The sequence below is a fragment of the Heterodontus francisci genome, chromosome 24 (genome assembly GCF_036365525.1).
Source record: "Heterodontus francisci isolate sHetFra1 chromosome 24, sHetFra1.hap1, whole genome shotgun sequence".
Lineage (NCBI taxonomy): Eukaryota > Metazoa > Chordata > Chondrichthyes > Heterodontiformes > Heterodontidae > Heterodontus > Heterodontus francisci.
Genome location: NC_090394.1, coordinates 70587560 through 70606563, shown reverse-complemented (window position 1 = coordinate 70606563; position 19004 = coordinate 70587560). Strand labels below are relative to the sequence as shown.

General features: G+C 43.6%; 1 protein-coding gene across 6 annotated transcripts in view; it reads right to left on the bottom strand.

Annotated features, from left to right (window-relative positions):
* pkd1a (polycystic kidney disease 1a) overlaps positions 1-19004 on the bottom strand; it is a 192903-nt gene that overhangs the window by 114898 nt on the left and 59001 nt on the right. For all 6 annotated transcript variants that reach the window (XM_068056535.1, XM_068056536.1, XM_068056537.1 and 3 more), the window contains exons 2-3: positions 10092-10163; positions 6232-6303 (exon numbers count right to left, since the gene is read on the bottom strand). In XM_068056535.1, coding sequence (XP_067912636.1) covers positions 6232-6303; positions 10092-10163 — 144 coding nt within the window. The remainder of the gene's footprint in view (positions 1-6231; positions 6304-10091; positions 10164-19004) is intronic.

Here is a 19004-nt window from a genome sequence, read left to right as displayed (position 1 = left end):
ACTGTGTGATGTTGCAGGTAGAGATGGATTGTGTGATGTTTCAGGTGGAGATGGATTGTGTGATGTTTCAGGTGGAGATGGGCTGTGTGATGTCCCAAGTAGAGATGGGTTCTGTGATGTTTCAGGTGGAGATGGATTATGTGATGTTTCAGGTGGAGATGGATTATGTGATGTTTCAGGTGGAGATGGATTGTGTTATGTTTCAGGTAGAGATGGGCTGTGTGATGGAGATGGATTATGTGATGTTTCAGGTGGAGATGGATTGTGTTATGTTTCAGGTAGAGATGGGCTGTGTGATGTTTCAGGTGGAGATGGATTGTGTGATGTTCCAGGTAGAGATAGATTGTGTGGTGTTTCAGGAAGAGATGGGTTGAGTGATGTTACAGGTGAAGATGGATTGTCTGATGTTCCAAGTGGAGATGGATTGTGTGATCTTCCAGGTGGAGATGGATTGTGTGATGTTTCAGGTAGAGATGGATTGTGTGATGTTTCAGGTAGAGATAGGTTGTGTGATGTTTCAGGTGAAGATGGATTGTCTGATGTTCCAAGTGGAGATGGATTGTGTGATCTTCCAGGTGGAGATGGATTGTGTGATGTTCCAGGTAGAGATGGATTGTGTGATGTTCCAGGTAGAGATGGGTTGTGTCATGTTCCAGGTAGAGATGGATTGTGTGATGTTTCAGGTAGAGATGGATTGTGTGATGTTTCAGGCGGAGATGGATTGTGTGATGTTCCAGGTAGAGATGGATTGTGTGATGTTCCAGGTAGAGATGGGTTGTGTGATGTTTCAGGTGGAGATGGATTGTGTGATGTTCCAGGTGGAGATGGATTGTGTGATGTTTCAGGTGGAGATGGATTGTGCAATGTTTCAGGTAGAGACGGGTTGTGTGATGTTTCAGGTGGAGATGGATTGTGTGATGTTTCAGGTCGACACGGGTTGTGTGATGTTTCAGGTGGAGATGGATTGTGTGATGTTCCAGGTAGAGATGGATTGTGCGATCTTTCAGGTGGAGATGGATTGTGTGATGTCCCAGTTAGAGATGGGTTGTGTGATGTTTCAGCTGGAGATGGGTTGTGTGATGTTTCAGGTGGAGATGGGCTGTGTGATGTCCCAAGTAGAGATGGGCTGTGTGATGTTTCAGGTGGAGATGGATTGTGTGATGTTCCAGGTAGAGATAGATTGTGTGGTGTTTCAGGAAGAGATGGGTTGAGTGATGTTACAGGTGAAGATGGATTGTCTGATGTTCCAAGTGGAGATGGATTGTGTGATGTTTCAGGTGGAGATGGATTGTGTGATGTTTCAGGTGGAGATGGATTGTGCAATGTTTCAGGTAGAGACGGGTTGTGTGATGTTTCAGGTGGAGATGGATTGTGTGATGTTTCAGGTCGACACGGGTTGTGTGATGTTTCAGGTGGAGATGGATTGTGTGATGTTCCAGGTAGAGATGGATTGTGCGATCTTTCAGGTGGAGATGGGCTGTGTGATGTCCCAGTTAGAGATGGGTTGTGTGATGTTTCAGCTGGAGATGGATTATGTGATGTTTCAGGTGGAGATGGATTGTGTTATGTTTCAGGTAGAGATGGGCTGTGTGATGTTTCAGGTGGAGATGGATTGTGTGATGTTCCAGGTAGAGATAGATTGTGTGGTGTTTCAGGAAGAGATGGGTTGAGTGATGTTACAGGTGAAGATGGATTGTCTGATGTTCCAAGTGGAGATGGATTGTGTGATCTTCCAGGTGGAGATGGATTGTGTGATGTTTCAGGTAGAGATGGATTGTGTGATGTTTCAGGTAGAGATAGGTTGTGTGATGTTTCAGGTCGCGATGGGTTGTGTGATGTTTCAGGTGGAGATGGATTGTGTGATGTTCCAGGTGGAGATGGATTGTGTGACGTTCCAGGTAGAGATGGATTGTGTGATGTGCCAGGCAGAGATGAATTGTGTGATGTTTCAGGTAGAGATGGGTTGTGTGATGTTTCAGGTAGAGATGGGCTGTGTGATGTTTCAGGTGGAGATGGATTGTGTGATGTGCCAGGCAGAGATGAATTGTGTGATGTTTCAGCTGGAGATGGATTGTGTGATGTTCCAGGTGGAGACGGGCTGTGTGATGTCCCAGGTCGAGATGGATTGTGTGATGTTTCAGGTAGAGATGGGCTGTGTGATGTTTCAGGTAGAGATGGGCTGTGTGATGTTTCAGGTGGAGATGGATTGTGTGATGTTCCAGGTAGAGATAGATCGTGTGATGTTTCAGGAAGAGATGGGTTGAGTGATGTTACAGGTGAAGATGGATTGTCTGATGTTCCAAGTGGAGATGGATTGTGTGATCTTCCAGGTGGAGATGGATTGTGTGATGTTTCAGGTAGAGATGGATTGTGTGATGTTTCAGGTAGAGATAGGTTGTGTGATGTTTCAGGTCGCGATGGGTTGTGTGATGTTTCAGGTGGAGATGGGTTGTGTGACGTTCCAGGTGGAGATGGATTGTGTGACGTTCCAGGAGGAGATGGGTTGTGTGATGTTTCAGGTGGAGATGGATTGTGTGATGTTCCAGGTGGAGATGGATTGTGTGATGTTTCAGGTGGAGATGGATTGTGTGATGTTCCAGGTGGAGATGGATTGTGTGATGTTCCAGGTCGAGATGGATTGTGTGATGTTTAAGGGAGAGATGGATTGTGTGATGTTTCAGGTAGAGATGGATTATGTGATTTTTCAGGTGGAGATGGGTTGTGTGACGTTTCAGGTGGAGATGGATTGTGTGATGTTTCAGGTGGAGATGGATTATGTGATGTTTCAGGTGGAGATGGATTGTGTGATGTTTCAGGTGGAGATGGATTGTGTGATGTTTCAGGTGGAGATGGATTGTGTGATGTTTCAGGTGGAGATGGATTGTGTGATGTTCCAGGTGGAGATGGATTGTGTGATGTTCCAGGTCGAGATGGATTGTGTGATGTTTAAGGGAGAGATGGATTGTGTGATGTTTCAGGTAGAGATGGGTTGTGTGACGTTTCAGGTGGAGATGGATTGTGTGATGTTTCAGGTGGAGATGGATTATGTGATTTTTCAGGTGGAGATGGGTTGTGTGACGTTTCAGGTGGAGATGGATTGTGTGATGTTTCAGGTGGAGATGGATTATGTGATGTTTCAGGTGGAGATGGATTGTGTGATGTTCCAGGTGGAGATGGATTGTGTGATGTTTCAGGTGGAGATGGATTATGTGATGTTTCAGGTGGAGATGGATTGTGTGATGTTTCAGGTGGAGATGGATTATGTGATGTTCCAGGTGGAGATGGATTGTGTGATGTTTCAGGTGGAGATGGATTATGTGATGTTTCAGGTGGAGATGGATTATGTGATGTTTCAGGTGGAGATGGATTGTGTGATGTTTCAGGTGGAGATGGATTGTGTGATGTTTCAGGTGGAGATGGATTATGTGATGTTTCAGGTGGAGATGGATTGTGTGATGTTTCAGGTGGAGATGGATTATGTGATGTTTCAAGTGGAGATGGATTATGTGATGTTTCAGGTGGAGATGGATTGTGTGATGTTTCAGGTGGAGATGGATTGTGTGATGTTTCAGGTGGAGATGGATTATGTGATGTTTCAGGTGGAGATGGATTGTGTGATGTTTCAGGTGGAGATGGATTGTGTGATGTTTCAGGTGGAGATGGATTATGTGATGTTTCAGGTGGAGATGGATTGTGTGATGTTTCAGGTGGAGATGGATTGTGTGATGTTTCAGGTGGAGATGGATTGTGTGATGTTTCAGGTGGAGATGGATTATGTGATGTTTCAGGTGGAGATGGATTGTGTGATGTTTCAGGTGGAGATGGATTGTGTGATGTTTCAGGTGGAGATGGATTGTGTGATGTTTCAGGTGGAGATGGATTGTGTGATGTTTCAGGTGGAGATGGATTGTGTGATGTTTCAGGTGGAGATGGATTATGTGATGTTTCAGGTGGAGATGGATTGTGTGATGTTTCAGGTGGAGATGGATTATGTGATGTTTCAGGTGGAGATGGATTGTGTGATGTTTCAGGTGGAGATGGATTGTGTGATGTTTCAGGCGGAGATGGATTGTGTGATGTTTCAGGTGGAGATGGATTATGTGATGTTTCAGGTGGAGATGGATTGTGTGATGTTTCAGGTGGAGATGAATTGTGTGATGTTTCAGGTGGAGATGAATTGTGTGATGTTTCAGGTGGAGATGGATTATGTGATGTTTCAGGTGGAGATGGATTGTGTGATGTTTCAGGTGGAGATAGATTGTGTGATGTTTCAGGTGGAGATGGATTGTGTGATGTTTCAGGTGGAGATGGATTGTGTGATGTTTCAGGTGGAGATGGATTATGTGATGTTTCAGGTGGAGATGGATTATGTGATGTTTCAGGTGGAGATGGATTGTGTGATGTTTCAGGTGGAGATGGATTATGTGATGTTTCAGGTGGAGATGGATTATGTGATGTTTCAGGTGGAGATGGATTATGTGATGTTTCAGGTGGAGATGGATTATGTGATGTTTCAGGTGGAGATGGATTGTGTGATGTTTCAGGTGGAGATGGATTATGTGATGTTTCAGGTGGAGATGGATTATGTGATGTTTCAGGTGGAGATGGATTGTGTGATGTTTCAGGTGGAGATGGATTGTGTGATGTTTCAGGTGGAGATGGATTATGTGATGTTTCAGGTGGAGATGGATTGTGTGATGTTTCAGGTGGAGATGGATTATGTGATGTTTCAGGTGGAGATGGATTGTGTGATGTTTCAGGTGGAGATGGATTGTGTGATGTTTCAGGTGGAGATGGATTATGTGATGTTTCAGGTGGAGATGGATTGTGTGATGTTTCAGGTGGAGATGGATTGAGTGATGTTCCATTTAGAGATGGATTGTGTGATGTTTCAGGTGGAGATGGATTATGTGATGTTTCAGGTGGAGATGGATTGTGTGATGTTTCAGGTGGAGATGGATTGTGTGATGTTTCAGGTGGAGATGGATTGTGTGATGTTTCAGGTGGAGATGGATTGAGTGATGTTCCAGGTAGAGATGGATTGTGTGATGTTTCAGGTGGAGATGGATTATGTGATGTTTCAGGTGGAGATGGATTGTGTGATGTTTCAGGTGGAGATGGATTGTGTGATGTTTCAGGTGGAGATGGATTGTGTGATGTTCCAGGTAGAGATGGATTGTGTGATGTTTCAGGTGGAGATGGATTGTGTGATGTTCCAGGTAGAGATGGATTGTGTGATGTTTCAGGTGGAGATGGATTATGTGATGTTTCAGGTGGAGATGTATTATGTGATGTTTCAGGTGGAGATCGATTGTGTGATGTTTCAGGTGGAGATGGATTGAGTGATGTTCCAGGTAGAGATGGATTGTGTGATGTTTCAGGTGGAGATGGATTATGTGATGTTTCAGGTGGAGATGGATTGTGTGATGTTTCAGGTGGAGATGGATTGTGTGATGTTCCAGGTAGAGATGGATTATGTGATGTTTCAGGTGGAGATGGATTGTGTGATGTTTCAGGTGGAGATGGATTATGTGATGTTTCAGGTGGAGATGGATTATGTGATGTTTCAGGTGGAGATGGATTGTGTGATGTTTCAGGTGGAGATGGATTATGTGATGTTTCAGGTGGAGATGGATTGTGTGATGTTTCAGGTGGAGATGGATTATGTGATGTTTCAGGTGGAGATGGATTGTGTGATGTTCCAGGTGGAGATGGATTATGTGATGTTTCAGGTGGAGATGGATTGTGTGATGTTTCAGGTGGAGATGGATTATGTGATGTTTCAGGTGGAGATGGATTGTGTGATGTTTCAGGTGGAGATGGATTATGTGATGTTTCAGGTGGAGATGGATTGTGTGATGTTTCAGGTGGAGATGGATTGAGTGATGTTCTAGGTGGAGATGGATTGTGTGATGGTTCAGGTAGAGATGGATTGTGTGATGGTTAGGGTAGAGATGGATTGTGTGATGGTTAGGGTAGAGATGGATTGTGTGATGGTTAGGGTAGAGATGGATTATGTGATGTTTCAGGTAGAGACGGATTGTGTGATGTCCCAGGTGGAGATGGGCTGTGTGATGGTTGAGGTAGAGATGGGTTTTGTGATGTTTCAGCTGGAGATGGATTGTGCGATGTTTCAGGTAGAGATGGGTTGATCAGTGTCCCAAGCAGAGATGGATTATAAAGAGGGTACAATTTCTTCAGAGGCAGGAAGAAATCCCCCAGAAAACTTACATATCTGATAAACATCTTCTACCAGCGAAGATTTCTTTGAAAAGAATACTAATATTATTGCCCTGAAGATATCTGGGGAGCAAGCAGAAAATACAATGCATTAGCATATTGCAGCGATATAATCTACCTTAGTTAAATTGTCTTGAAATTGTACTGATCTTAATAACAAACATGTTAATATCTTCATAATATTTAATCTCATATTGCCTGAAAGGAATTTTCTCTATCATATTTATGTAATGTTAAGTGCAACATTTGTTACTCAACCTTAAACTTGCAGACATTAAATAGGATGGGTTCCCATAGTAATTTGGAACTATTAAATAAAGAGGACCTCAATACATACAATCCCATGTATTTTACACCATGGTGATGGGCTGATCTCAGATGACACCTTTGTTGTTGACTTTGAAAGTACTTGTTTAACTACTTGTAGCTTTGAAACAAAGGAAAGAACCTCCATAGGGTTAATCATTTGAAATGACCAGTCATTGACAAACATCCTTCGTTATCATCAAAGACTGTGTTCACTCATTGTGTGAGCCAGCTTCACTGAACAGTGAACATATTGGCCCAGACTTTGTTGGGGTAATGACAGCGAAATTGTCAGTGTTTGCTGTCACTACTCACTGAAAATGTCAGCAACTTCAGGAGTTTGCACATGTGCAGAATAACGTGGAAATCCAGAAGTTGGTGTCAGTGAGACTGTGCTCCTCCAGAAGATGCGCTGTAGAGGTTCCCACAGACTGAAATCTCCATTGCAATCATGAATTGATGATAACCTCCCTTCTTACATCATTAGTCCGACTGTAAAAACTCTTTAAAAAGTGACATATTGTTGAATGAAGTGCAACTGGGTTTTTAACGGTGTACTAACTTCATAATTACTGCAAAATTACTGGTCCTTAGAAACTAATTTTATATTTGTGGAATGCCAAATTTCTCCATAATGATAAAAAAAATCAACATATTTCCAAAAACATTAGAAGTTTTTTTTAAAAGTCTGATAATCTTTATTTTAGCTTCTATCTTAATTCAGTTGCACATTTATTTCACAATCTTAAAATTTAAATTAAAAGTGAAGGATTAAGTGCTTTCAAATTCCTGGGTTGGCTGTGTACAAATACTTCAATTTGATTGGTAACTGACTTTCTTGCTGACATCAATGCTCTGCACGGCAAAACATCCCGTTGACGTGATGCCAGATTTTAACAGCCATCAGGAAAAGGGGAAACCACGTCACAGAGATCACTAGATCTTTGTTGGCTGCTGTCTTTGAGGTCAGCGGCCTGTGCCTTTGCTTCCCCACTGACCCCAAAGACCAGGGATAATTTCCATTTTTTTATGGGTGAGATCAATTTGAAGCCTCTGATGTTTGACAATTCAATGGGCAAACCCTCCCCACTCTGGGCAACGCCCACCTCACACTAAAGTCAGAAGGTTTAGACTTACTTTTTGAGATATAGACTAGGAGGGCTGGATTTTGATGTCCTGCTGCCAGGACCACAGTGATTCTGTGATGGGTGGCCACTTAACATACTGACGGCAGCCGCCCCCCCATCCCCCACCAGCCCTTCAATCACATGGCGGGGGCAGCATCGGCGACATTGTGAATGGCGTCACCTGATGCAGGAGGTGGTGCTGGCGCCATTTTTAAAAAGCTCCCAGCCCTGCAAACAAAATGCAGAGATGACCCCTTCCGCCGTCTACAAAAAAAATACAAAGATGACCCTTCCCCCCATCTATAAACAAAATGCAGAATTGACCCCTTCACCCCTCTATAACAAAATGCAGAGTTGACCCCTTCCCCATCTATAAACAAAATGCAGAGTTGACCCCTTCACCCCCCATCTATACACAAAATGCAGAGTTGACCCCTTAACCCCCATCGATAAACAAAATGCAGAGTTGACCCCTTCACCCATCGATAAACAAAATGCAGAGTTGACCCCTTCACCCCCATCTATAAACAAAATGCAGAGTTGACCCCTTCCCCCATCTAGAAACAAAATGCAGAGTTGACCCCTTCCCACATCTAGAAACAAAATGCAGAGTTGACCCCTTCACCCCCATCTATAAACAAGATGCAGAGTTGACCCCTTTGCCCATCTCTAAACAAAATGCAGAGTTGACCCCTTCTCCCCATCTCTAAACAAAACGCAGAGTTGACCCCTTCACCCCCATCTATAAACAAGATGCAGAGTTGACCCCTTCGCCCATCTCTAAACAAAATGCAGAGTTGACCCCTTCACCCCCATCTGTAAACAAAATGCAGAGTTGACCCCTTCCCCCCCATCTATAAACAAAATGCAGGGTTGACCCCTTCACCCCATCTATAAACAAAATGCAGAGTTGACCCCTTCCCCCCATCTATACACAAAATGTAGAGTTGACCCCTTCCCCCATCTATAAACAAAATGTAGAGTTGACCCCTTCCCCCATCTATAAACAAAATGCAGAGTTGACCCCTTCACCCCATCTATAAACAAAATGTAGAGTTGACCGCTTCACCCCCATCAATAAACAAAATGTAGAGTTGACCCCTTCCCCCATCTATAAACAAAATGCAGAGTTGACCCCTTCACCCCCATCTATAAACAAAATGCAGAGTTGACCCCTTTGCCCATCTCTAAACAAAATGCAGAGTTGACCCCTTCACCCCCATCTATAAACAAAATGCAGAGTTGACCCCTTCACCCCCATCTATAAACAAAATGCAGAGTTGACCCCTTAACCCCCATCTATAAACAAAATGCAGAGTTGACCCCTTAACCCCCATCTATAAACAAAATGCAGAGTTGACCCCTTTGCCCACCTCTAAACAAAATGCAGAGTTGACCCCTTAACCCCCATCTATAAACAAAATGCAGAGTTGACCCCTTCCCCTCCTTGGTGGCGCCAGCTTTTTGTGGATGGGAAAGTGAAGCTGCATGCTTGCTGCATGTCGAGCTCTTGATTGGGAACGGATGGGAACTGCAAAGGAAGGAGGTGGCAATCCCAGAATATAACAAGAACTTACATTTGTGCAGCACCCTTAAAACAGTGAAACATCCCTAGATGCTTCACAGGCATACAATCAAGCAAAAAAAAAAAATGACCCAAAGCCATATAAGGAGATATTAGGATAGATGGCAAAAAGCTGGGTCATTGAGGTGGCTTTTAAATAGAGGCTTAAAGGACTGAAGAGAGGCGGAGAGGTTTAGGGAGGGAATTCCAGAGCTTCTGGCCAATAGTGAGATGAAGGAGGTCAGGGACATGCAAGAGGCCAGAACTGGAGGCACCCAGGGCTCTTGTAGGTTTGTCGGGCTGAAGGAGGTTACAGAGATAGAGCCGGATTCTGTGGAGTGGTGAGGAGTGAGGTCATGCAGTTATCTGAGCACAAGAATGCAAATTCTAAATTTGAGGCATTGGTGAACCGGGAGCCAAAGTACATCAGCAAGCACAGGGGTATGAGTTAGGATAAGAGGTTTGGATGAACTAAATCTATGGATGGTGGAAGAGGGAAGGCCAGCCAGGAGAGCTCTGGGATAGTCAGATTTACAGGTAACTAAAGCACACATGGAAAATTTCAGTTAATTAGATATGAGTAAGAGCCTATTTCTGTGTGTTCTCGGATTAGGGCCTGGACTGTTTGTTTTGCCCTGTGATAAGAGTTTAAATATTAGCTTTTGTGAGAACACGGTATTAATCTGTACACGACCCAAAGGCACAGCTGTGAATGGGACCAAATCTAATCACCCTAGGACAGGTGCACTCTGAACTCTGACCTTCTGGGTGAAGCTGCAACCATTCCATAGATCATGCAAAACCATGATTACCGACAAACTACAATAAAATTCATGAATAAATGGTTCACTTACAACTTCTCCAGGGACGTCAGATTGTCCAAAAGATTATCATCGAACGAGAAAATGCCATTGTATGAAAGATCCCTGCAAGAGAACAAAGGACACTTGAAATATAATACCATTCACCCCCGTGCTCGCTGACCTACATTGGCTCCCGGTTAAACAATGCCTTGATTTTAAAATTCACATACTTGTTGTCAAATCCCTCCATGGCTTCTCCCCTCCCTATCTCTGTAATCTCCTCCAACTCCACAACCCTCTGAGACCTCTGCACTCCTCTAATTCTGGCCTCTTGAGCATCTCGGATTTAAAGCGCTCCACCATTTGAAATCATAGAAAGATTAAGGCACAGAAAGAGGCTATTTGGTCCATCATGTGTGTACCGGCCAAAAAATGATCCACCCATTCTAATCCCACCTTCCAGCATTTGGTCCATAGCCCTGCAGGTTATGGCACTTGAGGTGCATATCCAGACTCCTTTTGAATGAGTTTAGGGCCTCTGCCTCAACTACACTTTCAGGCAGTGAGTTCCAGACCCCCACCACCCTCAGGTTGAAAAAGTGTTTCCTCATCTCCCCTCTACTTTTTCTACCAATCACTTTAAATCTATGCCCCCTAGTCATTGACCTCTCTGCTAAGGTAAATAAACCCTTCACCTCCACTCTATCCAGGCCCCTCACAATTTTATACATTTCATTGCTAGCCTTGCCTTCAGCTGCCTGGACCCTAAGATCTGGAATTCCCTCCCCTAAACCTCTCTGCTTCTCTACCTCACTTTCCTCCTTTAAGACACTCCTTAAAACCTACCTCTTTGACCAAGCTTTTGATCATCTGACCTAATATATCCTTAGATGGCTCGATGTCATATCATGTTTTATAATGCCTCTGTGAAGTGCTATGGGACATTTTATTAAGAAAAAGGCACGATGTTGTTGTAGAATTTACATGTATTCCATCTATAGAAAACCAAGATGATTCTGAAACTTCATTTTTATGGATAAAACTTTATTTGCATACACCATGGGGGCAATTGTAATCTAACCCGCCCATCAGGAAACTGGCAGAAGCGGTGTAATGCTGGTTTCACATGCCGCCCCATTCCACTCTCTGTTGAGGTCACTGGAGAGCGATATTAGGCAGCATGCAAAACCAGTGTTCCACCCAATGTCATGGGATTCCCGCCCTGTGAATTTGGTTAAAATTACTCCCTGTGTAATCGTTTAACCTCAGACATAAAATATTGGCTCCCGAAGAGCTGCACATGTTTCGCCCGAGTATAACTGAGCCAATGAACCATAAAGGGACCAACACCAGTACCCAGACTGTGCTGTGGTAATCCACTTCAACCAGAGAGGGATGATAAAACACACAATTGGCCTGGTAGTAATTGAGTTAGGATGGGTGGAAAGCAACCAGGGTTCTTGCTGCTGATGGTTATCTCAAGCACCCCCACCCCCACCCCGCCCCCAAATCTTCTTTTAGAAATGCTAATTTATGGATGCTGGGTAAAGAAGGAAAGACTTGTATTAAACTGCACCTTTTACAATCTCAGGATGTCCCAAAGCAATTTACAGCTAATGAAGTATTTTTTTTAAAAATTCATTCACAGGATGTGCGTATCGTTGGCAAGGCCAGCATTTATTGCCCATCCATAATTGCCCTTGAGAAGATGGTGGTCAGCCGCCTTCTTGAAAACTTGCCAGAGGGCATTTAAGAGTCAACCACATTGCTGTGGGTCTGGAGTTACATATATCTATTGTAATAATATGCAGTTTTTATCTGTCTGGACTGTTTTGATTGGTCAGTTTAAAGGGTGCATCAAACTTCGTTGTTCTGTACCTGTGGGATGGGAGTTGGTTATTTAGAAATTGTAAAACTTTATTGTAACATCTGGGTACCGAGTGTACCGAGTATGACAATTTTTTGATTCATCTGATGCAAGGTACCTCAAGTGAGGCGTAAGGTTCTTTGTTTTGAAGCAGGTGTGGCTCTTCTAATCTCTGCCATGTAAATAGTTTTAGGGAAGTGGTTGCTGACTCCAATTTTTTAAACTCCTGACTGTAGTTTGTGAAATCCTGCCGTGCACAAAATGATTTGCACGTTGATTTGGTGGGTGGGGCCTAGTGCACGCGGAGGAACGCGAGATGCATATGCAGCTGCCAATGGCTGGTGTGTCACCGTACCCATACAAAGACAGAGTCTGCATGCGGCTGAAGTAGTGCGGATTCTCCCAGACAGTCATGAAGGTTGTTTTATTCTTTTAAAAGCTGGGGTAGAAATCAGTGAGAAGCACCAGGATTTGTCCTTTCCACTCACCTCCCTCCGGTGGTGTTAACGTATGGTAACTGGGAGATGTGTACGTGTGAACGTTATCTAGAATCACCTCAGCAAAGACTGCCAGCTCAGTCAGCAGCCCCACACTGGCCGTGGTCAGCAGTCAGAATTGCAGCGGGACTGACCTGGGAAGGTAACTGCCCCGCATTAGGGAGTGAAGCTGAGATCCTGTTCCACTTTGCGAGTCGGCACTGCTTTGTGTTTAGTTCGGGCATAACCAATCCTACTGAATTTTAACGAGATGATTTTCAAGATGTCGGCCAAGGAACTGCTGCTTGTGGTGGGGGAGGGTTGGGGTGGGGAGGGGGTCAGGGTCAATATGGAAAAGTCACGGGATGGGGATGAGAGGGATGAGATAATGGAATTGATTATGCAAATTTGACCATGTCTCTTCTAGTATATACACAAATAATAGGCCAGGCCAGACCACATAAGGATGGCAGATTTCCTTCCCTGAAGGACCTTAGTGAACTAGATGGGTGTTACAACAACCTGGTTGGTGCATGGTCACCATTACTGATACTAACTTTTTAATTCCAGATTTATTCAATTAACTGAATTTAACACAGCTGCCATGCTGGGACTTGAATTCATGTCTCTGGATCATTAGCCCAGGTCTACCGGATTACCGTAACATAACCACTATGCTCTCATTACATGCTTCGTATGAAATCACTGTTGTAGTGCAGTAAACAGAGTAGCCAATTTGTGCACAGCAGAGGTTCACAAATAGCAGTGAGATAATGATCAGATATTCTATTTTTTAGTGACATTGGTTGAGAGATAAATATTGGCCAGGACACTGGGGAGAACTCCCCTGGTCTTCTTTGGAATAGAGCCATGGGATCTTTTACTTTTAGCTGAGAGGGTGGATGGGACATTGTTTTAACACCTCATCTGAAAGGCAGCACCTCCGACAGTACAGCACTCCCTCAGTACTGCACTGGAGTGTCACTTGATTTTTGTGCTCAAGTCTCTGAAGGTAGGAAAAAGTTAAATGTCAAAGCCAGCTTGAAATGCTACTCATGTTTGTTATCAAAGCAGGACTGGATCTGATTTCCTGCTTTGTGATAAATCTATTGATGCCTCCGTGGCCACAAGCTGCTTGCACATTTAAGAGACTAAATGGGTAACCCAAACAGACTAAATGTTAAGTGTTCCGTAGTCACCCATCGAGTAGCAACAGAGCTCAAAGCCTTGGAACTTGGCACAAAGAGAGAAGAAATTTTACACGTGTTTGTTCTATGCAGTAGATGATGAATTACAGTTTCCATGGCCAGGCTACACCCAACACTCTTTCCTGTGAAATAACTGCAGCGAGTATGATGGGGGTTTCTTAACTTTCAGTCTTACTGCCCCCTTTAAACATGCGACGCAGGAAGAAGAAAGAAAGCAAAGCAGGCAGGTAACAACCAAGAAAAGAAGCATAATTTTCAAATGCGGGTGTATTGGATGCACCAAGCCTTGCTGTGAGCAGTAAACATGTGGCTCAGTAAACAGCGCCCTCGCCTCTGAGTCATTTGGTTATAGGTTCATGTTCCACTCTGAAGACTTGAACACAAAGTTTAGGCTGACACTTTCCATACAGTACTGAGGGAGTGCTGCACTGGCAGCAGAACCACCTTTTGGATGAGATGTTAAACCGAGGCCCAACCTGGCCTGACTGATGGATGTAAAAGATCCCACGGCAATATATCGAAGAAGAGTTCCCTCTGGTGTCCTGGCCAATGTTTATCCCTAAAAAAGTACATCACTATAAAAAGTTTATCTGGCTGTTTATCTCATTGCTATTTGTGGGACCTTGCCGTGCACAAATTGGCTGCCATGTTTTCTACATAACAACAGTAAAGAGCCAGTTATTGGAAATTACACCCAGTTCCCTGGTCAGTCAGTGCTACTGTGCAAAACATTAAACAATGATATTGTGAACATTAAAAATGCTGTGATGGGAGGAGGAGCAGGGTAAAAATGGATCATTTCGATAGCTATACTGGTAGACAGTCTCTCGCTATGGTGACCCAGGTTTAAATCTCAAACGTGCCTGTCATTTCCAATTATTACTACTAAACTGGAACGATCCTACAGGTTCCTAGGCTGATTATTGTATGAGGTGTCTCTTTATTGAAGAGCTGTCACCTTGGGCAGATGTTTTAAAGAATTATTAGAGGAGTCCACATTATTCTAAGCATATGTTATTTCTGCTGGCGATGGTTGGCAGTAGCGATGCTGTTGACTTCAGGCTTAACCAGCCCATTCTCCTGGCTGAAAAGAAGATTGTATGGAAGTGTGAAGACAGTGGAGGTGCCTGCAGGAAGAAGCAATCCCATGTTTGCTCGTAGCTTAGCTGATGTGACCAGCATCATTGCATGTAAACGGTGGTCTTGCGTTTCTTTTTACGCAGCTGGTGAAATTTCAGGCACAACGGGTTGACCACTATTTTTTTTTTTTACAGTGGGCTGCCGCACAATATAACCACACAGATCTACTGCTCTTTGGCCTCTCCACTTACATTTTCTGACTATTTTAAAGGAAAACAGCAACCACAAAATCCACACTAAAGTTGAAGGCTGAACACAGTTAAACATGGGAAAAGCTAAAAATCCAGCCTTGGATTTAATGCCCAATCTGCTCTACAATTGCTTCGCTGTCCCTCACGGTACAAGTCATGCCCATCTATCAATGTAGCAATCAAACCACTGTATGCGTTAGCACTATCCATGCAGGGTCTGAATTAATGAGTTCCCCTTTTTTTATTTAAGCAGATATATCAATATGAAAATATTAAAATAACATGCCCAGATAAAGTACAGCACAATACATGTTTCAATGTGGTGGTCACATTTGAACAATTTGGCAAACAACCAAACATAATGCACCCATAACCCACATTTTATACATTATTTAAGTATGGTCCCATTCAGTGAACCTTGCTTTGTTCCTTGCCTAACACCTACCATTTTGGAAATATATGGGTTAAGAACCTTTATTTCATACTTTACTGCCTGATATTAAGGACACTGTTGACTTCCACCAAATCAATAGGAAAATTATCCGGTTCACTGATCTGCAGATTTGGCACTGTCCTGAAGTTTTTTTTTACAACTTTAGGAGGTGGAAAGAGAAAGGGGAAAAGCCAGGCATGAATCGAGCAAAATCTGTCTACCAAAGGAGATGAATTCACGTCAGCTTTTATTCCAGGCCAGGATTTATGTCTAACCCTACAATGGTGCAACAAAAATGTTATGCAGGACCAAATGTGTGTTTAACTGACTTCCACTCGAAATGATTAATCTTAACTCCAGTGACATCTCAGCCTGCTTATCTAGTCAGTAGCTGAGAAAGATATAACAATATAAAACTTTGCAACATCTCTCTCAAACGTTTCAACATTGTTATGCACATAATGAATTACTTTTATGTTAAAAGCGGTGTGTGCAAATTGGCTGCTGCATTTCCCTACATTACAACAGTGATTGCACTTCAAAAAGTACTTCATTAGCTGTAAAGTTCTTTGAGATGACCTGAGGTTGTGAAAGGCGCTTTATAAATGCATGTCTTTCTTTTCATTTAGCATGCAATGATACACCTGTGCCCGCAGGATGGAAGACAGTCGCATACCCAAGGACCTTCTGTATGGTGAGGTAGCCGGGGCCAGACGACCATTGGGGTGTCCAAAGCTCCACTTTAAGGATGCTTGCCAGCATGATATGAAGGCCCTAAATGTCGACTATCGCACCTGGGAGACACTAGCTGGCAAAAGATGGAAATGGCGACATCCTGTGGACTGGTGTGTACTACCACGATGACCAGTTGCTACAACAGCTTGGCAACAGGCGCTAACGTCAAAAACAACTCACAGCGTCACTTGGCAGCTTCGCATGCAGCACCTTGTGGCAGAACCTGTCTCTCACGGATTGACCTTCACAGCCATCAGCAAAGGTGCACCAAGAGAAGACACCCCCACTTAAATGGATTGTTTGCTGCATGTCCATCATCTTTCATAGATGGAAGGATGCCAACCAACCAATGGTACACAAGCATCCTACATCATTGCTTGTTTTACCAAAATATCTTGTCCAACAAACAGTGAAGGATAAAATCAGGTTTAGCAATGATTTGTAGCCAACAACTATGGAAAGATTTTTGAGTTCTTTCAGAAAGCAGAACTGGAACACTCCCATTTTCAGTCACAGTCTAATATTAGACAATAATATGGCATTTCTGACTGTACTGAAAAGACCACAAGAGCAAGTCATGACCCAACTGGCTTGACCGTCAACCTGAAATCAACATCTTTCTTGGCGGAGAGGTGATGCTGAGTGTCAGTAGGCTATTTAACCATGAGGTACATCACAGTTAAGTCCAATTGTGTCAAAGCAACTGCATCTTCCAGCAAGACTCACTGGAAAGTCAGCAGAAATGAGAATTCTGACCATTTCCTTTTTACTAGCTTTTTCCTTTTTTGCCAAAAACAAACCAATTTTAGCTTGGAGCATTTCCTGTGTGGGACTCTTTGAGCCATTCACTCACTATTGGTGCTATGAATAAACTTCAATGACTGTACCGCAAAAAGTTTAAACAAAGATTAGATTCTGGCTCCTCTAATACTGGCCTTTTGCAGGTCCCCGATTTTAAATTGCTCCACCATTGGTGGCCTTGCCTCCAGCCACTTAGGCCCTATGCACTGGAATTCCCTCCCTAAACCTCTCCATTTCCCTCTCCTCCTTAAGATGCTCCTTAAACCCTAACACTTTGATCAAGCTTTTGGTCACCTGTCCCAATATTTCTTTATGTGGCTCAGTGTCAAACTTTGCCTGATAACGCTTCTGTGAAGCAACTTAGGGGTGATTGTTCTCCTTTTAAAGGTGCTATATAAATGCAAGTTGTTGCTGCTGTAAAATTGGTGGATCTGATGAACAGACTAAGCCAGTTCAGAAGCACCCATTCCCAACATCTGGCACCCATTCCCAACATCTGGCACCCATTCCCAATATTTGTGACTCGGCATCATGCTTTGTGAATACTTACCTGAAAGAAGATCCATTGTGTTGTGTGTTTGCTTTAGTGTGGTGCTGGAGCAGATGACTTTTGTATCTCTTTCAAGCTTGTCAGGTTGCCTGGTTACAAAGTAAATGCCTTGGCTCCTGCCTAACCAACATCATTGTTTTTTGACATCCAACAGGTTTGCACTTACTTATCATGCCATGGTACACAAGTATCCTGCATCACTACTTGCTTTACCAACATATTTTGTCCAATGAACAGTGTGTTTTTATTGATGATTGTCCCTCACTTATAGAACATAGAACATAGAACATACAGCACAGAACAGGCCCTTCGGCCCACAATGTTGTGCCGATCCTTTGTCCTCTGTCAAGGACAATTTAATCTATACCCCATCATTCTCCTTTATCCATATACCTATCCAAAAGCCTTTTGAAAGTCCCTAAAGTTTCTGACTCAACAACTTCCCCGGGCAAGGCATTCCATGCCTCGACCACTCTCTGGGTAAAGAACCTTCCCCTGACATCCCCCTTATATCTCCCACCCTTCACCTTAAATTTATGACCCCTTGTAACGCTTTGCTCCACCCGGGGAAAAAGTTTCTGACTGTCTACCCTATCTATTCCCCTGATCATCTTATAAACCTCTATCATGTCACCCCTCATCCTTCTCCTTTCTAATGAGAAGAGGCCTAGAATGTTCAGCCTTTCCTCGTAAGACTTATTCTCCATTCCAGGCAACATCCTGGTAAATCTCCTCTGCACCCTCTCCAAGGCTTCCACATCCTTCCTAAAATGAGGCGACCAGAACTGCACACAGTACTCCAAATGAGGCCTTACCAAGGTCCTGTACAGCTGCATCATCACCTCACGGCTCTTAAATTCAATCCCTCTGCTAATGAACGCTAACACCCCATATGCCTTCTTCACAGCCCTATCCACTTGAGTTGCAACTTTCAATGATCTATGCACATAGACCCCAAGGTCTCTCTGCTCCTCCACATGCCCAAGAACCCTACCGTTAACCCAGTATTTTGCATTCATGTTTGTCCTTCCAAAATGGACGACCTCACACTTTTCAGGGTTAAACTCCATCTGCCACTTTTCAGCCCAGCACTGCAACCTATCCAAGTCCCTTTGCAGACGACAATAGCCCTCCTCGGTATCCACAACTCCACCAACCTTTGTATCATCTGCAAATTTACTGACCCACCCTTCGACTTCCTCATCCAAGTCGTTAATAAAAATCACAAACAGGAGAGGACCCAGAACTGATCCCTGCGGCACGCCACTGGTAACTGGGCTCCAGGCTGAGTATTTACCATCTAAGACCACTCTCTGCCTTCTATCAGTTAGCCAATTCTTAATCCAACTGGCCACATTCCCCACTATCCCATGCCTCCTGACTTTCTCCATAAGTCTACCATGGGGGACCTTATCAAATGCCTTACTAAAATCCATGTACACCACATCCACTGGTTTACCCTCATCCACTTGCTTGGTCACCTGCTCAAAGAATTCAATCAGGCTTGTGAGGCAAGACCTACCCCTCACAAAACCGTGCTGACTGTCCCGAATCAAGCAGTGT